This window comes from Staurois parvus, unplaced genomic scaffold, assembly GCF_062004578.1.
Source record: "Staurois parvus isolate SC_StPar_1 unplaced genomic scaffold, SC_StPar_1.0 ptg000334l, whole genome shotgun sequence".
In the NCBI taxonomy this organism is placed as follows: domain Eukaryota; kingdom Metazoa; phylum Chordata; class Amphibia; order Anura; family Ranidae; genus Staurois; species Staurois parvus.
The window spans coordinates 7375111-7391088 of NW_028318130.1; the positions used below are offsets into that span (position 1 = coordinate 7375111).

Genomic DNA, 15978 nt, shown 5'->3' on the forward strand with positions numbered 1-15978 from the left:
CCTGTTGCTGACTGGTTCTGATTAAGTTATAAACACTTTTGGGCACATTGGTAACACATTTATAGACCCATTGACTGGTAAATGTTTCATAGTACATTTGCTGGTCTGGTGTATGTGACGCAGGGGCGGACTGACAACTCATGGGGCCCCTGGGCAATAGGGATCATTGGGTCCCTGTGGCCTTACCCAAACTCAAAAAAGCCTATGAAAAAGGTACCAGGGGCATCTCATGGGGCCCCCTACTGACCCCAGGCCCTCGGACAGTGCCCGAGTATCCAAATGGTCAGTCCGCCCCTGATGTGACGACAGCTCGCCCTCCAGCAAATAACACATTCAACAGTGGGCTGTAATTGGTTGGTGAACTTGCAGGGCAGCAGCTCTCAATAGTAACAAAAAAGTGTTTTACTCAATTACAGGGCAATGGGGGCATGCCGGACAGACAAGCATCAGTGGCTGGGGATGTGCCATAGAGGATAACTTTAACCTGTATATTATACAGCAAATAAAAAACAAAAATAATTAAAAAACCCATATATATGAACCCAATGAACACTTTCATACCCACAGATCATTAAAACCTAGATGCCCAGATTAAATTTATGAGCATTAATATGAATAATTTAACTAAAATAAATCGTTATGACTAATTTTTCTACCAAATTTTTACGTACCTTACCATGAAAACTATGAATGCTTGTATAAAAACAATATGAACCAGGAATGCTTGCATGAAAACACTATGAAAGGCTATCATTTTTAACTTGCTTATGTCCATCATTTTAATATAACATAAAACAGATTAGATAATAATGTATAAATTGGTTATTTCCAATCTAAAATAACTTTGATTTTAATAAAAATTCACAAATTAAATTTTCAATATATTAATTTGTTTTATTAACATGGTAACATTTTATAAATTATATTTAGTAGGAATTTTGATGTTTTGTGTGCATTAATACATTTATTTTTTTTTATATATATAATTTTAATAATTTGACCACTCTCATGGGTGTAAAAAATCAACACCCATTAATTGCATAGGTTCTGTACTTTCAGAAAATATATGGTATTAATGGGTCTTTTACAAATTTTCAAAGTTACAATGTATATGTGAAATATAGAATTATCATCTTGGCTTACTGGGAAAGAAAGAGGATTAAAGTTTCAATGAATACTGTATCTAACAGTCACTGACTAAATGTACATCTGGCACTAGCCTGAATGTGGGCAAAGATGAACTTACAGCAAACTGTGAATGCCAAACACTTTTCTGAAGCAAGTAACTTAAGTGACCACTGATTGAAATAAAATATTAGGAGTAAAGAAAAATTATTGGTATACGTTCAATGGACTTTACACAGAAAATAACAGTTTCCATTAGGTAATTTTCCAAAAGTGTTTACAAGGTCAGTAGGCTCACTTTACATTAACACATTTAAAAACTGGTCTTCAAAATACCCGAGTTAAATTTGGAACATTTTTAGTAAAGAGTACGCAATACTTAAAAAGAAATCACTAGGGGAACTCATTTACTGAAGGAATAACTTTTATACTGACCTAGAGAAACCTGTATTCGGTTCAAACATCCAATCAGATTAAAGTGAATCTGTCAGACTGAAGCAAGATCAAAGTATTGTAGAGCACACTGAGACATTGCAGAAATCCTGTATACTTTGTAATTCATTCTGTCCTTGCCAAAAATTAGCAGCAGTAAAATCTATTTAGAGGCTGTATAGAGTTGGAGCTCTTGTGCCAGGACAGCACAGATAATTACCAGGTCCAAGGACCTACTGAAAACATGATATTGTAAAAGGAAACTAAAAATGGTTTTGGTAAATTTAATTTTTTTGTTGCATAAGATTTTAAAAAACAAATGTTTATGTTTGTGTTTAATAATAAATAATTGTGGTAATATTAAACATAAAATTGGGGTTGATTTACTAGAACTGGAGCGTTCAAAATCTGGTTTAGCACTGCATAGAAACCAATCATTTTCCAGGTTTTATTGTCAAAATCTAATTGAACAAGGTGAGGTTAAAAGCTCATTGGCTACCATGCACAGCTGTATCAGATTTTGCACTCTCCAGTCTTAGTAAATCCACCCAATTGTTTCTATGTAGAAGTTGTAATTTTATATGTGCAAGAGGGCAGCTATATTTGCTCAGTACACAATCATGCTTTTCTTTCTGCTTTGCAGTGTTACTCACTAGTTGTGCACCCTTGCACACAATCCATGTCTATTAGGCAGCTAACTCACTAAAACAAATCCCCCCCTGTGTGCCTGATATGTTATCTCAGTTATTGAGTGAAAAAAAAATGCAGTGATTCACCAAGAGGATCCGGTATTGGCAAATCTACAATCTCAGTGAAAGCCTGTAAATATGTCATTTATTTTTTTTATTTTTTTTTTTAATTATTATTTAAAGGCTTATAGAAAATACGTATAGCAATGAGTCAGTAATAAAAAAAGACTCCAACATAGCTCTCGTAAGATAAGAAGTGACAAGTCTTGAAGACATATTGCTGTGACAAAATCCAATGTCCCGTATAACCCAGGATCACAGTGCAAATATTATCACAACAAATTAGCGCGAAGGGCTAACAAAAAAAATACAGCAATAGCCCAAATAAGGTCTTTATACTAGATCATTTGGGGTCTGAGAAGGCAAAAAAAAAAACCACATAGTAGGGTCAGTGAAAAAGTTGGGGGGGGGGAAAAAAAGAAGAGGGGAATATGTAAGGAAAAAGGACCCAGGACATAGAAAAACCTTCCTGTCCCCTGGTGAAGGAAAGATAAACACAGTATACAAAACATTTAAAACATTGTAATCCCTCCACAGCAAAGTATCATGAAAATCTACGTCAAAAAGTATAGGGTACATATCCATAGTTACATTCAAAAAGCTTAGCAAATATGTCATTTAAACATTTACTTTAGGGTAAACACTAATAACACTGTTCAACAAATTTTTATTTTTTGCCAGTTTTGGAAACAAAAGGATCCATTTCTTAATGAATTTCACATTCTGAGTTCAAATATAACAATGAAATTTGTCAATTGGCTCTAGTTTTTCTGTAAACGGAAAGTTTTCTACTATAGGCGTAATGACTACATAATGCACAATAATTATATAGATAGATGTCTTTCCACAAATATAAAGCAAGTGATATTGACTACATAACAAAGCCTAAATGGCATAATATATTGCATAGGATTACCAAGAAAAATGATAGCCATAAGCTAAGTTGAATCATTTTAATACTTAGGATTCTCACTAGTTTTGTCTTCAGTTTGTGTCGGTTTTGCTTCTCTTGGCTTTTCTCTTGTATTCGAGGAAAGGGCTATCTCTTACAACTGCACGTGACTACACGCTTCAGGTTCTTCCTCACTTGACTCAACCACGAAGGATTCTGGTGCTTTAGGAATTGGTAGCCCCTCTCCATGAGGAACTGGACGTATTGCCGATGGAATATTTGGATAGTGCACAGATAACTTTTTCTTTTTATTTAGCCCTTTTACAATTGGAGGTACCATACAAAAGTAACAATTACTAACATGATCTGTTGGCTCTCTCCAAATCATTGGCACAGCGAAAGGCATAGATGCCTTTTTTCCATTCAACCATTGCTCCAGTGCCGCCCCACAAGAATTGCAGCATATATGTGGTGCCCAGCTCTTGTCCTGGTCTCCTATCTTGCAGCCAAAATACAAGTTGTAGGCTTTCTTAATCATTCCTGTTATCCTCCTTGTTTGTGAGATAAAAGTTATTTCACCGCAGATATAGCAGAAATTATCTGCTTTATTCACACAAGTTCGAGGCATTACTGAGTAGCCTATATAAGCATAAAACGAAATGTAAAGACGCTGTCGAACTACAATCAGCTACAGATACTGCAGCTTTTATGCAGTGAAGTGATGCAATTAAAGGCTAATATTGCATCACCTCAGTATACATGCAATTTTCTATTGGTCACCAGTATCAATTGCGCAATATGCAGCTGAAGTTGCATCATAATTTTGAATGGCTTACGTCATTAGATGGGTGAATATATCATGGAAACTAGAGCCAATCAACATTTTTTAGGGTCATTTTCGTTTTCAGCACCCCAAAATTATGTAAGATTAGCTAATTTTATGCCCAAAACTTTTTACCTGTTGAACAGTGTAATACAAAACATGTGTTCACTGAAATATGTTACACTTTCCCTTTAAAGCCCACTCATGTATAAATTCCTTTACCCTGCTTGACGGGACACTTCCTATTGGATGAGCTGTGGCAAAGACCTCCCAGGATTGAAGAAAAGGTGAACACATCAACAGTGCAGAGTGGGGGAGACTGGTGGTCCAAGGGGGGCATTGCAGTGCTGGATCAGTGCTACTCTTACCCAGAAACAGCAGCGATGTGGTACCTGGTTTGGGGATTAACATGGGTATATCTGGCTTCACATGGTAAGGGGAAAAAAGCCTAATAGAAAAGGTTAGAGGTGTGTAGACTGGAGAGAGTGCTGGTAAAATAAATAGTTTTTACCCAGAGTGAGGATTTTAGTCAAACAATGAAGAATTAGAAAAAACATTTTGGGAACCCAATGAATCCAGCAAATGGCGCATTCTAATTTATTTTCTATTGTATTCCTCTTTTTTTTTCCTGCACCACTACATTAAACTCCCACTTAGATTAATATTTTATTGCTTCATAGACAGAACAAATTTAGTTTGTAATTATTTTGTATGACCAAGCAGACAATAGATCTTGCAAGAATAAACTGAACTGGATGACATTCAGAATAACTACATAAACAGGCACTGCTATGCAACAAGAATGCTCACAGCTCAGCTAGGAACGTTTTATTCGTGTACAATAAAGTTTTCAACAGATACTGAAAGCCAAACAAATAAAATGTCACCTTGACTGAGATCATTTATCCATCGTACAGGATATAGAAAGATCTTTATCACAAATGTGTATAAGAGGCTGTTATGCAAAAGAGATCAACAAAGAATAGTTAGGTACATAGTTTATGCAAAAAAATTTTGGGTGAATAGAGTATTGAAACTCCATCAAAGTTATCTTTATTCAGTACTGAGTTAAAATAATATATATGCACTTTAAAGTTTTCATTTTAATTTTAATTACCCTGAAAACTAACGGAGCAAAGCAGACAGTTGGTATTCCCAGGCTATTAAATTAAAGCAATAACTGCACCAAATCAAACAAAGATTGAAGATAAATACTTATCTTTTTATTTGGGTAGTGTGTTAAAAAATAAAACTATATTACAAACCTCAAGTGGCTGTTGGTATTAGACACTTCTGGGCGTGTCTAACACCTGCGCTCTTGCCAAGCACTATGGTTTCACCCTCTGTTCTCTACATCACTATTGTATCTTGTAAGGATGTAAGGGCAGATGGAAGAAATCAAAATGCAAGGTGTAGTTAGGGACAAGGAAAAATAAACTACTGAGAGCACATTCGCTTAAAAAGTCATCCAACCTAAGTTAAGAAATAAGACTCTAATAAACAAATGAAGAAAGCAAAAAATACACAAAATAAACTGTTAAGGTTTCAATATACCTGGGGGAGATTTTGACATTCAACCAGCATGCTTAGATTCACATATTTCATAATCTTGTTAATTATAGGATTTTTTACCATAATCTTGTGATAGTGTCCAACCCACAGCTGCCATGCCTTTATATTAGGGGCAATTGTCTGCTTAAGAATAAGACTCATGAAATGTTCAACAGAAATGGAATTAGGGGCTCTTGTACTGACCAACAGGGTACCATAAACCCAACATAAGAAGAAGGGTAGATATATCATAACTTCCTAAGTATTTTAAGTGAGTGGAAATACATAGTAATTTGAGTAACATATTCATTAAATGAATTATTTATATATACATATTATTATAAATAACTTAAATACATATGTAAGTAAAATAAGTGAGTGGCAAAAATGTAATATAGGCAACTTATTAATATAAGTGTATCGCTACCCTCTTGAGGGCCAGTGTGTTCCTGGACCCATCTAAGCATCGCACAGTCAAGCAATACGCATTTACCACATTTGCATCCACAGTGAACAGTCCATGAGCTTGGTTTTTGTTATTTTATAAGGGGATGTAACTTGGATAGGTAATAGGGATTATGTGATGCCCAACTTGACTGAATTAATGCACAGGGACAACTTCCTTCCTACTTACAGAAAAAGATCCTGAACTGTTCTTTTCCTTGAAAGCAGTCAGTCATTATGGATCAATAGCAACTTCCCCTTACGGGCTAGGATCTCGCAGCCCTCCTGAAAGTTAGCTTAGCTTGTTGCAAACTAAACGCAGAAATGTCTCCTCTCCCCTTTAGAGCTGCTCCCGTCTCCATAGCCTGCAGACACTACCAGCCCTCCTGGCTGCTCTGAAGATCTCCAAGGACAAGGATAAAGGATTAGGCACAGCGCTGTCCTTTGAAAGCTTGCTACATATAGTAGTCTTTCCCCTTGTAAATCCCTGGTTGTGCTGATGTACACACTCTGTCCTCCTTGCTCCCATTGCTCCCAGGCCTTGAAACTGTTCATGTCATGATGCTGAATGGACCCTCCTGAGTCAGCCCAAGCCCAGCCTAGAGGCCAGCCCCCCTAGACCTAGGGGACCGCTAATAGACCACCGAGAGTCTCCTTAGCACTCCATCTTCTACACGACTCTCTTGCCAGCCTGGCTCTCCCATATTTATTGGTTGGTCTCACCACTCTACCAGGGCCTCCAAACCTGGGAATGGTTAAACTCCCATAAACATGCAGAGTAGGTTTCCACCCCTCCTACCAACTGGCTTCTGGAAGGTTCCATGGTCTTCCAGAACTAGGTGGAGGCGATAGAGTCACACCCTGTTAAGCCGTTTAGCCTGACCTGCAGGAACCCTGTAGTACAGATTTACACAGTTACCATGAATCATCCACTATAGATTTACCTACACTACTCTAGTAGCACACTAGTGGGTACTACATATGTATAACATATGATTTATATGTACTAATGCCATTTTATTATGAATAACATAAATACATACCTAGTACCGGTAAGTAAACTAAGTGGTAAAAATGTAATATAAACAATAAATGAATATACATATAAAACATGATTTATGTGTATTAAAAATAAATTATTATAAATAACATAAATGCATAAGTAAGTAAGATATAAGTGGAAAGATAACGTAAAGGAGCAGTTTAATTGCATTTAGATCATTCACTGAATGCAAAGTGTCAGCAAGGGAAAGCAAAAATGCTACATTTCACATTTGGTTCAAGCAAAGTTAGGTTCCAAACTATAGTAAAAAGTTTAAAATATGACCTGCAGAAACTATTCTTGTTTCATTTTTCCTGTGCGGAAAATAAAACAAGAAATATATTAATAAGTAATATTTCCACTTTTCTTTATTTCAATCAGCCAAATGTGTTTCCTTCGGTATGTCTCATTTATTCAGGTCATGTTATCACAAATAGTACTTATTAACATACAACAGATGCCCTCAACATGGGAGGGGGAGCCCAAGCAGGATAAGGGCCTCTTCCCCACAACCCTGGACAGTTGTTTTTGGTGTCTGCAGGTAGAAGGCTATTTGAAATCTGGAAGCCCTTTAGCAAGGAGACCACCAAATCCTATGTGAATCCCAGCCTTCTGACTGCTCTGCTGGCTTGACAGTTCTTAAACATGGGGTGGGGCCACCCGGTGACATCACGTGTGGGACCCCAACCCCGTGTGGCATTATCAACTGGGCATGCTGGGTCAATGATGTCACATGTGACTGGGTGGTCCCACCCCTTACATATTTAAGAACTGTCAAGCCAGTCAGACGGCAGAAGCCAGCATCTGGAGCTGAGACTTTTAGCCTTTTTTTTTCGCCTTTCTGGGTCAGCGGCAGCGGGCATCATGATTGCCATTTGATCGACTTTGAGGTACATTCTTTTATTTTCCTTCTTTTAATAAAGGACTTGTCAAAGACTGTCTTCTGTCTTTTTTCACACTAGTTTTCTTTTGTGAATGGGTAGCGGTACCATGTACCCCATACTCATTCACATGGGGGGAGGCCCGAGATCTGGGGCCCCCTTGCTAAAGATTCTGATAAGCCCCCCACCTGCAGACCCCCACAACCACAGCCCAGGGTTGTGGGGAAGAGGCCCTTATCCCCATCAACATGGGGACAAAGTGCTTTGAGGGGAGGAGGACATGTGGCCTGGTATGGTTCAGGAGGGGAGGGGGTGCTCGCTTGTACCCCCCCTTTCCTGACCTGCCAGGCTGCATGCTCGGATAACCGCCTGGTATGCATTTTGGGGGGGACCCCACGCCATTTTTTTTTAATTTCAGCATGGGGGTTCCCCTCAAAATTCATACCAGACCCGAAGGACTTGGTATGGATGGGAGGGGGACCTCACGATGTTTTTTTAATTATTTTTTAATTGCCGGCAATTTTTTTTTTACATTCAGCTATCAGTGGGGACTCGGCGGCCACCCATTCCTTAACAACCCATGACAGTTAATGACAGATTACCAGTACATACCGCATCCCTGGACCACTACTTAATTACCGCATGTTTTTAATTATTTATTTCCTTTTGTGAATTGACTTTAAGGTCTTTTTATGCGGTAGTTACTGAGTGTTTTTGCTATTTTTGGTAAATACCACATACTACCAATAGTGAATTGACATGTTAAGTACTGCATGCGATATGTGGTCATGTGACTGACTTAACGCAACTTAATTGTGCCCAATTCACTACTCATCCAAGTAGTTTCACGTCTCTCATGAGTGTCAGGAATATACCCCAGCATACGTAGTCACACAGATAACTCAGTCACCTGTACCAAATCACCATGGAATGCTTCAAGAGAGATGTTGATTATCCAAGAACAGGATCATTTGTAAGTATAAGAGTATCTGGATATATAGCCAACACTTTCACTGTAATAGGTCCACTCATGTTCAAGGGTAGCTTCAAGACTTCAAGGGCTGTACACCACTTCACACATGTTTGTGTTCATGCACTGGGCCTCTTAGAGTAAAGTCCTACATTTTCTTTTAGATGTGTCATTTTTTCTGCCCAGGTGTATGTCTGAGAGTGTGTAAGATCTAACAGCCTCTTATCAATTGGAACTGGCATTGAATTCTGTTAAGGTGATGGCAAAATATACAACCAGCATGTGCAGCAAAAATATACAACCAGCATGTGCAGCAAAGTCCACTTCTACAGACAGAGCTTCAAGGCCACCCATTGGTTCTACTGCCCAAGCTTACATCTTTCCCATGTGCATGTATGCAGGCCTAAGGCCTCTCTGACTCATACTTCTGATAACCAATCTTGTTAACCCCCTTACTGCCTGGAACACTTCTACAAATAGGCCTATGTATTCCAGGGTCCTGGTTAGGGCTTAGGGAATCCATCTGGAGATCCGGCCCATATCACATGAGAGTGGATGATACCTGAGGTGGAGGTCTTAAATCCCCACCAGGATAGTGATTTCTGTCCCTAACTACCACCTAGCCCTAAGCCAACCAGGTTTGCACAGTTAGTTACACTTTAACTCTTCTTCACTCGATAGTTAAACTTAACCTGCAGCATTCTTTAAACACAATTTTTCCTCCACTGAGAAAATGATAAAGCAAGGATTCCCTTTGCTTAAACTTTATTACATTTCTTTAATAGGTTAACAGGTTACAGCATGCCATAGAATGGCAATTATTCAGTATAAGACATAATATACTTAGAGAACCACAAATTTGGCAAAAAAAGTGCATTAAAAAGGCTTCCCAAGTCTTGGAGTTATAATATCTGTCCCACTAGTTTCAAGAGGGGTGCTCTGGTTCTACTTATAGTTCATGTATGCTGCTCTTTGCTGTACAGGCCAAAGGCCACCACCGGTTCCCAATACATCCCCCAGACTCCAGGGGGAGCTCTCCTGCTAAGCGGAATGACTCTCTCTTCAAGCTGCTGACATCCCAAGACCCAAATTGGTTAATCCCTCCATATTATAAAGACAATGGGCTCAGCCAACTTGAAGGGCACATCTTTAAAAGGGGGGGGGGCTTTATAGTAGGTGATTTAACCCCTAATTTAACCCCTTCCTATACTTGTGTGCCTTTTTTTAGGTTTTTGGAATTGGTTTTCAATGTGATGCAATTTACTTTGCTCACATGCTGTCTGGCAAGCCTGTTAGTGTTTAAAAATGACACTGTACAATGGAATATAACTGAACCAGTAGACTGGTGTATTGTACAAGCATTATGCATTATGCAAGCATTATGAATAGACTACAATGGGCATCTCTAGAGGGAGCTATGGAGGGGAGTATTTTAGATGTCTTTGATTAAAAGAGTACCTATTCTTTGTTGACCTATTCCAGACAATAAGTATAAAACAGCAAGTGAACCACTAATGCTCCCTCAAGAGCTGGTTCTGGACAGTTCAGTAGATTGTTTTAAGAAAGGCCTCAATTCTTTCCTAAATGCACATACTATAACTGGATACTAATATTTATAGGTAAAGTTGATCCAGTGAATATCCAATTGCCTCTTGGGGGATCAGGAAGGATTTTTTTCCACCCACTGAAGCCAATTGGATCATGCTTTATTGGGGGGTTGCATTCCTCTGAATCAGCTGTGTGTAAAGGATTGTGTATATATAGGTTTTCTATTTGTGTGTGTGGGGTTTTTTTTTCTGTTGATTGAACTTATGTTGTCTTTTTTCGACCAGATTAACTATGTAGTGTTATCCAGCAAACACTGCAATGGTACACATTGGGTAAGTCAACTTGTATTAAAGTAACGCATATTCACCTGCATTCAATAGAATTCACTGCAGAAAGATTTTTACAGTTCCTCATATGCAGGATGGATGTGTCTGTTCCTGAAATCTGTTCTTTATAACTTCCTTACACTTTGTCGCTCTTTCTGTTTGACATATTACCATTCAGAGTCATGCTTGAAATTTAGATTTTAATGCAGTAAGCATGTGAGTAATGACACAACAAGGATCCCAGAGGGGGTGTGTTTGGGAATACCCATCCTGCAGTAAAAACGCAAAAGCTCCCAAATCAACAGCTGAAAATTGAGTTCAGTGGACTAGTAAATGTTCAGATAAAGACATAAAGTCCTAAATAGTTAGACTTTGTTCCCCCCATCAACATGCTAATGACATTTTTCGTTAAAACTGTTCCTTTTTCCTTACATAGAATATTTTAAGCCTAGTGATTTCATCAGTACGTCTCTGTGCTTTGCTATGCAATGCAGACTGATCATGGCTGGTGGGTGGGGCCAGCAGGATGATGTACATAGTTATTGTGAAAACATCACAGCACCCTGTCTCAGTAGTCTTCTAAGGAGTCTCCAGCCTTGATGCAAGCAGTAATTAGCTGGATCATGGGAGGAGTTATGCAAATATCAAAATGCTTTGATGGGTGGATGTCAGACTGAAGGAGTGGGCCCTTCTAGGTGGGTTTCATTTGCATTCAGGCCACCCTAGGTAATTCCCACATGTGGTACTAAGCATCCATGATTCAAAGAGCTGAAATTCAAAGAATAAAAGGGGTGAGCCATAGACAGTCAGGCTGAGAAGAAAAAAAAACTAGATGTTGGTGGACATTCTCCATCCAGGTAATGTGGTAGGCTCTATCTGATTTGCTGCAGCATCTAATAATGTGAGACAGAATGCAGTGAAATCAGAGTAAGCACTTTTAGCACTAAAAATAAATTTGTACACTTGGGTAAGACCAAAGGTAGAGATGGGGTTCAGCTTTAATTCCTGTGTTTTAGAGCCCTGGGGTCCTTTGTCCAGTTCCCCTCAGCCACATTGTCTTCATGGCATTAGTATGTTCTCCCAGTGTGATAATTCCCCAGGTGGTCTGGTTGCACTTGAGCAAGTCTGTATACTATTACTGTTGGAGGATCATTAGACTGGTAAGCCTCCTTAGTGCGGATTTGTGGTTCTATGAACTCCATAAAGCACTGTGAAATATGATAGTGCCTTATAAATGAATAAAATAAATCTTAACACACAATAGTAAGCAGGTGACTTTAAAAGTGCCCATTTGGCGTCAGGACAATGGTTGGGGTACAATGTTACAACATGACACAACACAGCACAAAGTTTTCAAACATTACTATGTATATAATAGAACAGTAAGGGGTTGTGTGCAGGAAATCAGCAAGCCTGTATACATTTCCAGGATACTCATAAAAGGAATGTGCAGCATAATATAGTTATTATGTCAGAACTATGCTACTCACCCATTATCACTTTCTCACAGCCAGTTCTTGTTTCATTCAGTGCGGCAGCAATGTCAGTTGGTTTTGTTCCTCTTTAGAAGTCTCCCTTTGTCACTTTTTTCTTCTATCGAAATATTCTATACCTGTATTTTCTCCCAGAAAACAAAAGCCTTATGTGAAAGTCTGTCTTGTCTTGGAAAAGAACTCATACAGATGAGCCCAGCCTTCCAGCACTGCAGCGACTAGCAATGGAGTTGAATGCCGTTTCTCTTCTAGCAAATGATTCCCAGGAAGTGGCTGTCAGCTTGAAATCTTTAGAGCAGAAACATCCAGAGGGGGGAGGTCTACAATGTGTAGTTAGAAATGCTAGTTTGTTCTATATAAACACCCTCATTGATGGTTTATGGTGGAAAATCTGATACTTTTAATTAGCAGGTTTCAAAATGGCAGGGAATTGTCAAATGAATGATTTGATTTATCCAAAACTAGTCACATTTTGACAAAGGCTGAAAGGATCAGGGTGGGGTTCAGTGCATCCCTTTTTACATTAAAAAGCTCATAGGTACAGTACAGGAAACATCTGGAGGCAAAAGACAGACCATGATAGTTTTATGTTTTTGGCATTAGTACTCCTAAAAACTGTGCACCTGATTTTCAGCCAGATACGTAACTTAATAAAAAAAAAGGTTAGACACTGTTCACCGTACATCAGATGTAGAAGAGCATGCAGGACTCGTCAAGGTAAAGTTCCACCCTGGCCGTTGTCATGGAAGTGCCTTGTTACTCAAGGTAGCTGAGTAATATATAAAGGGCTAGGAGGAGCCAGTTGGGTGGTGACATAGTGGAGGTCTAATTTGAGAATAACCTCTTAGAGGAGAGGGAAAGAGAGAGAGAGAGAACAATAACAGCCAAGTCCTCAAGGACTCAGGCTACAATTTGGGTGAGGAGGGTTACCCCCAACTGTGGAAGGGTAAGGAGAATTAAAGGCATAGTTCACCTTTATAAAAACAACTGCCTATTCAGGTGAAGGGTACCTGTGGATAAAAACAAACTGTGCAGCTTTGACCAAAATTGAATAATGTCTTTGCTATATGTGTAGGTTGTTTACATACCCCCTGGCCAAAACACTCCCAGAAATCACATGATCCCATCCTGCCTTGTTGTTAGGATGTTGCTAACAAACTTCTAGCTCATAATGTTCACCTCCTCCATCACTGGAGTGAGCTCTCAAATGTTGAGCTCAGAGCTACTGCGTCAGGGGAGAGAAAGCATATATGATGGGGTTTGAATCAGAGAAAGTGTTTGCTCTTGTTATGGTGGAGGTCAACAGTAATATTTAGGAGTCTCTTATCAACATCCTAACAGCAAGGCAGGATGGGATGATGTGATCTCTTGGAATTTTTCAGTTAGACTTCAGGAGATACGTTACTGGCTTACATCTATAGCAAGGGCATTATTCAACTTTGGTCAAAGCTGCACAGTTTGTTTTTATCTGATGGCACCCCTTACCTGCATAGTCAGTAAAGGTGAACTATACCTATAAGTGTTTCCTCTGGTGTGTGGAGTGAAAGGATAAAACCAAGGGCTGTGTGAGCATTCATTTTCTCTGATGGGAGATGTATTAAAGGGGTAGAAGGGTACAGTGAAGGAGGACTTCTTTCTCAACAGAGAGGAAGATAACAGTCACAATGTAAGTTCCCAGGGACTAATGCCAGCCATAGATGGATCAAATCTCAGCCAGTTCAGCAGGAACCAGCTGAGATTCAATCCATGTATAAGCAGGTTGGTTGTAAAACCAACCTGTCAGATTTGTTGCACGCAATTTTTGTCGGCATCTATAGCCGCCAGCAGTATTCAACATGTTCTGCCTGCAGAGAAGGCTGCCTTCTGACAGGACACAATGGAGCTGTGGTAGGGATTTCCCTATCAGCACTGACTGTGTTGATGGGGGAATCAAGCAATTTTCTTTTTGACAACCTGTGGTTGCAGGAAATAAAATTCCATCATATATGGCTTGCTTAAGGTTCCTCTTTGGAGAAATGAGAATATCCCCGACTGGATCATAAGAGTAATTAAGTGTGTGGAGTGAAAGTATAAAGCCATGAACATCTGGATATGATATGAACTGGATATGATTTCTTGTAGATGAATAGCAGAACAGAAGAAAAATTAAGAACATTATGCTCATCCTGCTGGTTTGAGGTGTTTCAAGAAGTATGGTCTGGAGCTGAGACTGGAGGGGTTGACTTTGGTGCTTCCTTCTGTCTGTTAGAAACACTTGATGGTGGGCTTGACTGATGAAAAGTTAACCTGGGAAACCTGAACCCTCAAAGTATCTCTGAGAGCTGAAGTTTGGGACAAAAATGTAATCCCTGGTCAGCCGAAATATGGGTAGCTAAGGCTGACCTGGGAAGAAGCTGCTCTGCACAGTGTACCACAGCACGTTTCTGACTCCTTTGTACTTAAATAGGAGGAGATACATCCATCTGCAGTGTTGGACAGGAGCAGAGCACCTCCTTATAGGGGTGGAGTAGTGCCCCTGCAAATTAGCATCTAACACAGGGTATTGTATGAGCAGCCATTTCCTAACCATTGCCTATTTGTTCAGTCCAGTGCTCCATAGCATCACCTTTTACCCCCCACCATTCAGTACACATTTTTAGAGCAATTGCTTGCAGTGCTCTAGTACCTGGCAGAAACAGAAACATCTGCCAAGGGCCCATAAACTTCCAGAATGTGAATGAGCCTTTAAACTTTACAAACGAAACAAACACATATCCTTAAGGTATATTTCGTTAAGTTTCTTTTCTTTTGTACATGCTGTGATTTCCAACATGTTGAGCATGCTATAGTAATTTGTTCTCGGGCACTTCAGGTTGTGTCAGATAGTGTGTCTCCCCTGGCCATATGGTTCTTCCCACCGACCCCTTCATCACTATTGTATTCTCTAGTGGCGTGGCTTTTTCTTTTACAAAGTGGCTCTGTTTTTTTTCCACCATAGCAATAGGGTCACTTTAAATTGTATTCAAAAATGTTAACTAGTATCAACCCAACTTCTTTTAAGTGTTGCATGTATTTCTGAACTAGGTATAGTGTAGATAAAAGAACACTAGGTTATTTTCGTGTATTTTGCAAGGAATGAAGATAGGATCAGCAAAGACCTATCCTTGAACATTACAGTAGCACATCACTGTAGTCAACTGTACAAGTCCTGGTAAAACATTTAATATACTATGTCCTTGGTCCTTTATTTCTCTGGCTCATAGGTGTGCATATGTGTTTTGTTAGATTGCAGTTAGTCTTTAGTATTGCTCTTCTCTTAACAACATGGTCCCTAACTCCATGGGTTAGATTTAGATGCAATTGTTTATCAATGCCACATGAACAAGAAAGTCAGTTTTTTGTGATTTGCACAATCAAACATGCTCTGTAGAAATAAAATGGTATCAAGTGTGCAGGGGTAATATTGAAGGAAGCTGTAAAAAAAACCTTAACTCCTAAAAGTATTGGTGATACATAGACAGAGGGTATGCCAATGAGTGTGCACAGATCTATGTGAATGCTCAGAGGTTTTAAACATGAATTAATGTTGAAGATTACATATGCTGGTGCTTGTAATGCAGGTCCCAGTGATAAATACACTATACTGCCAAAAATATTGGGACGCCTGCCTTTACACGCACATGAACTTTAATCGCATCCCAGTCTTAGTCCGTAGGGTTCAAT

General features: G+C 39.2%; 1 protein-coding gene across 1 annotated transcript in view; it reads right to left on the reverse strand.

Annotated features, from left to right (window-relative positions):
- The window catches only part of GPM6A (glycoprotein M6A), a 335676-nt gene extending 323158 nt beyond the window's left edge, over window positions 1-12518 (reverse strand). Inside the window, exon 1 of the mRNA XM_089684046.1 lies at window positions 12274-12518. Within this exon, the coding sequence (XP_089540172.1) occupies window positions 12274-12277 (4 nt within the window). The 5' untranslated portion in view covers window positions 12278-12518. The remainder of the gene's footprint in view (window positions 1-12273) is intronic.
- Window positions 12519-15978: the final 3460 nt, after the last annotated feature.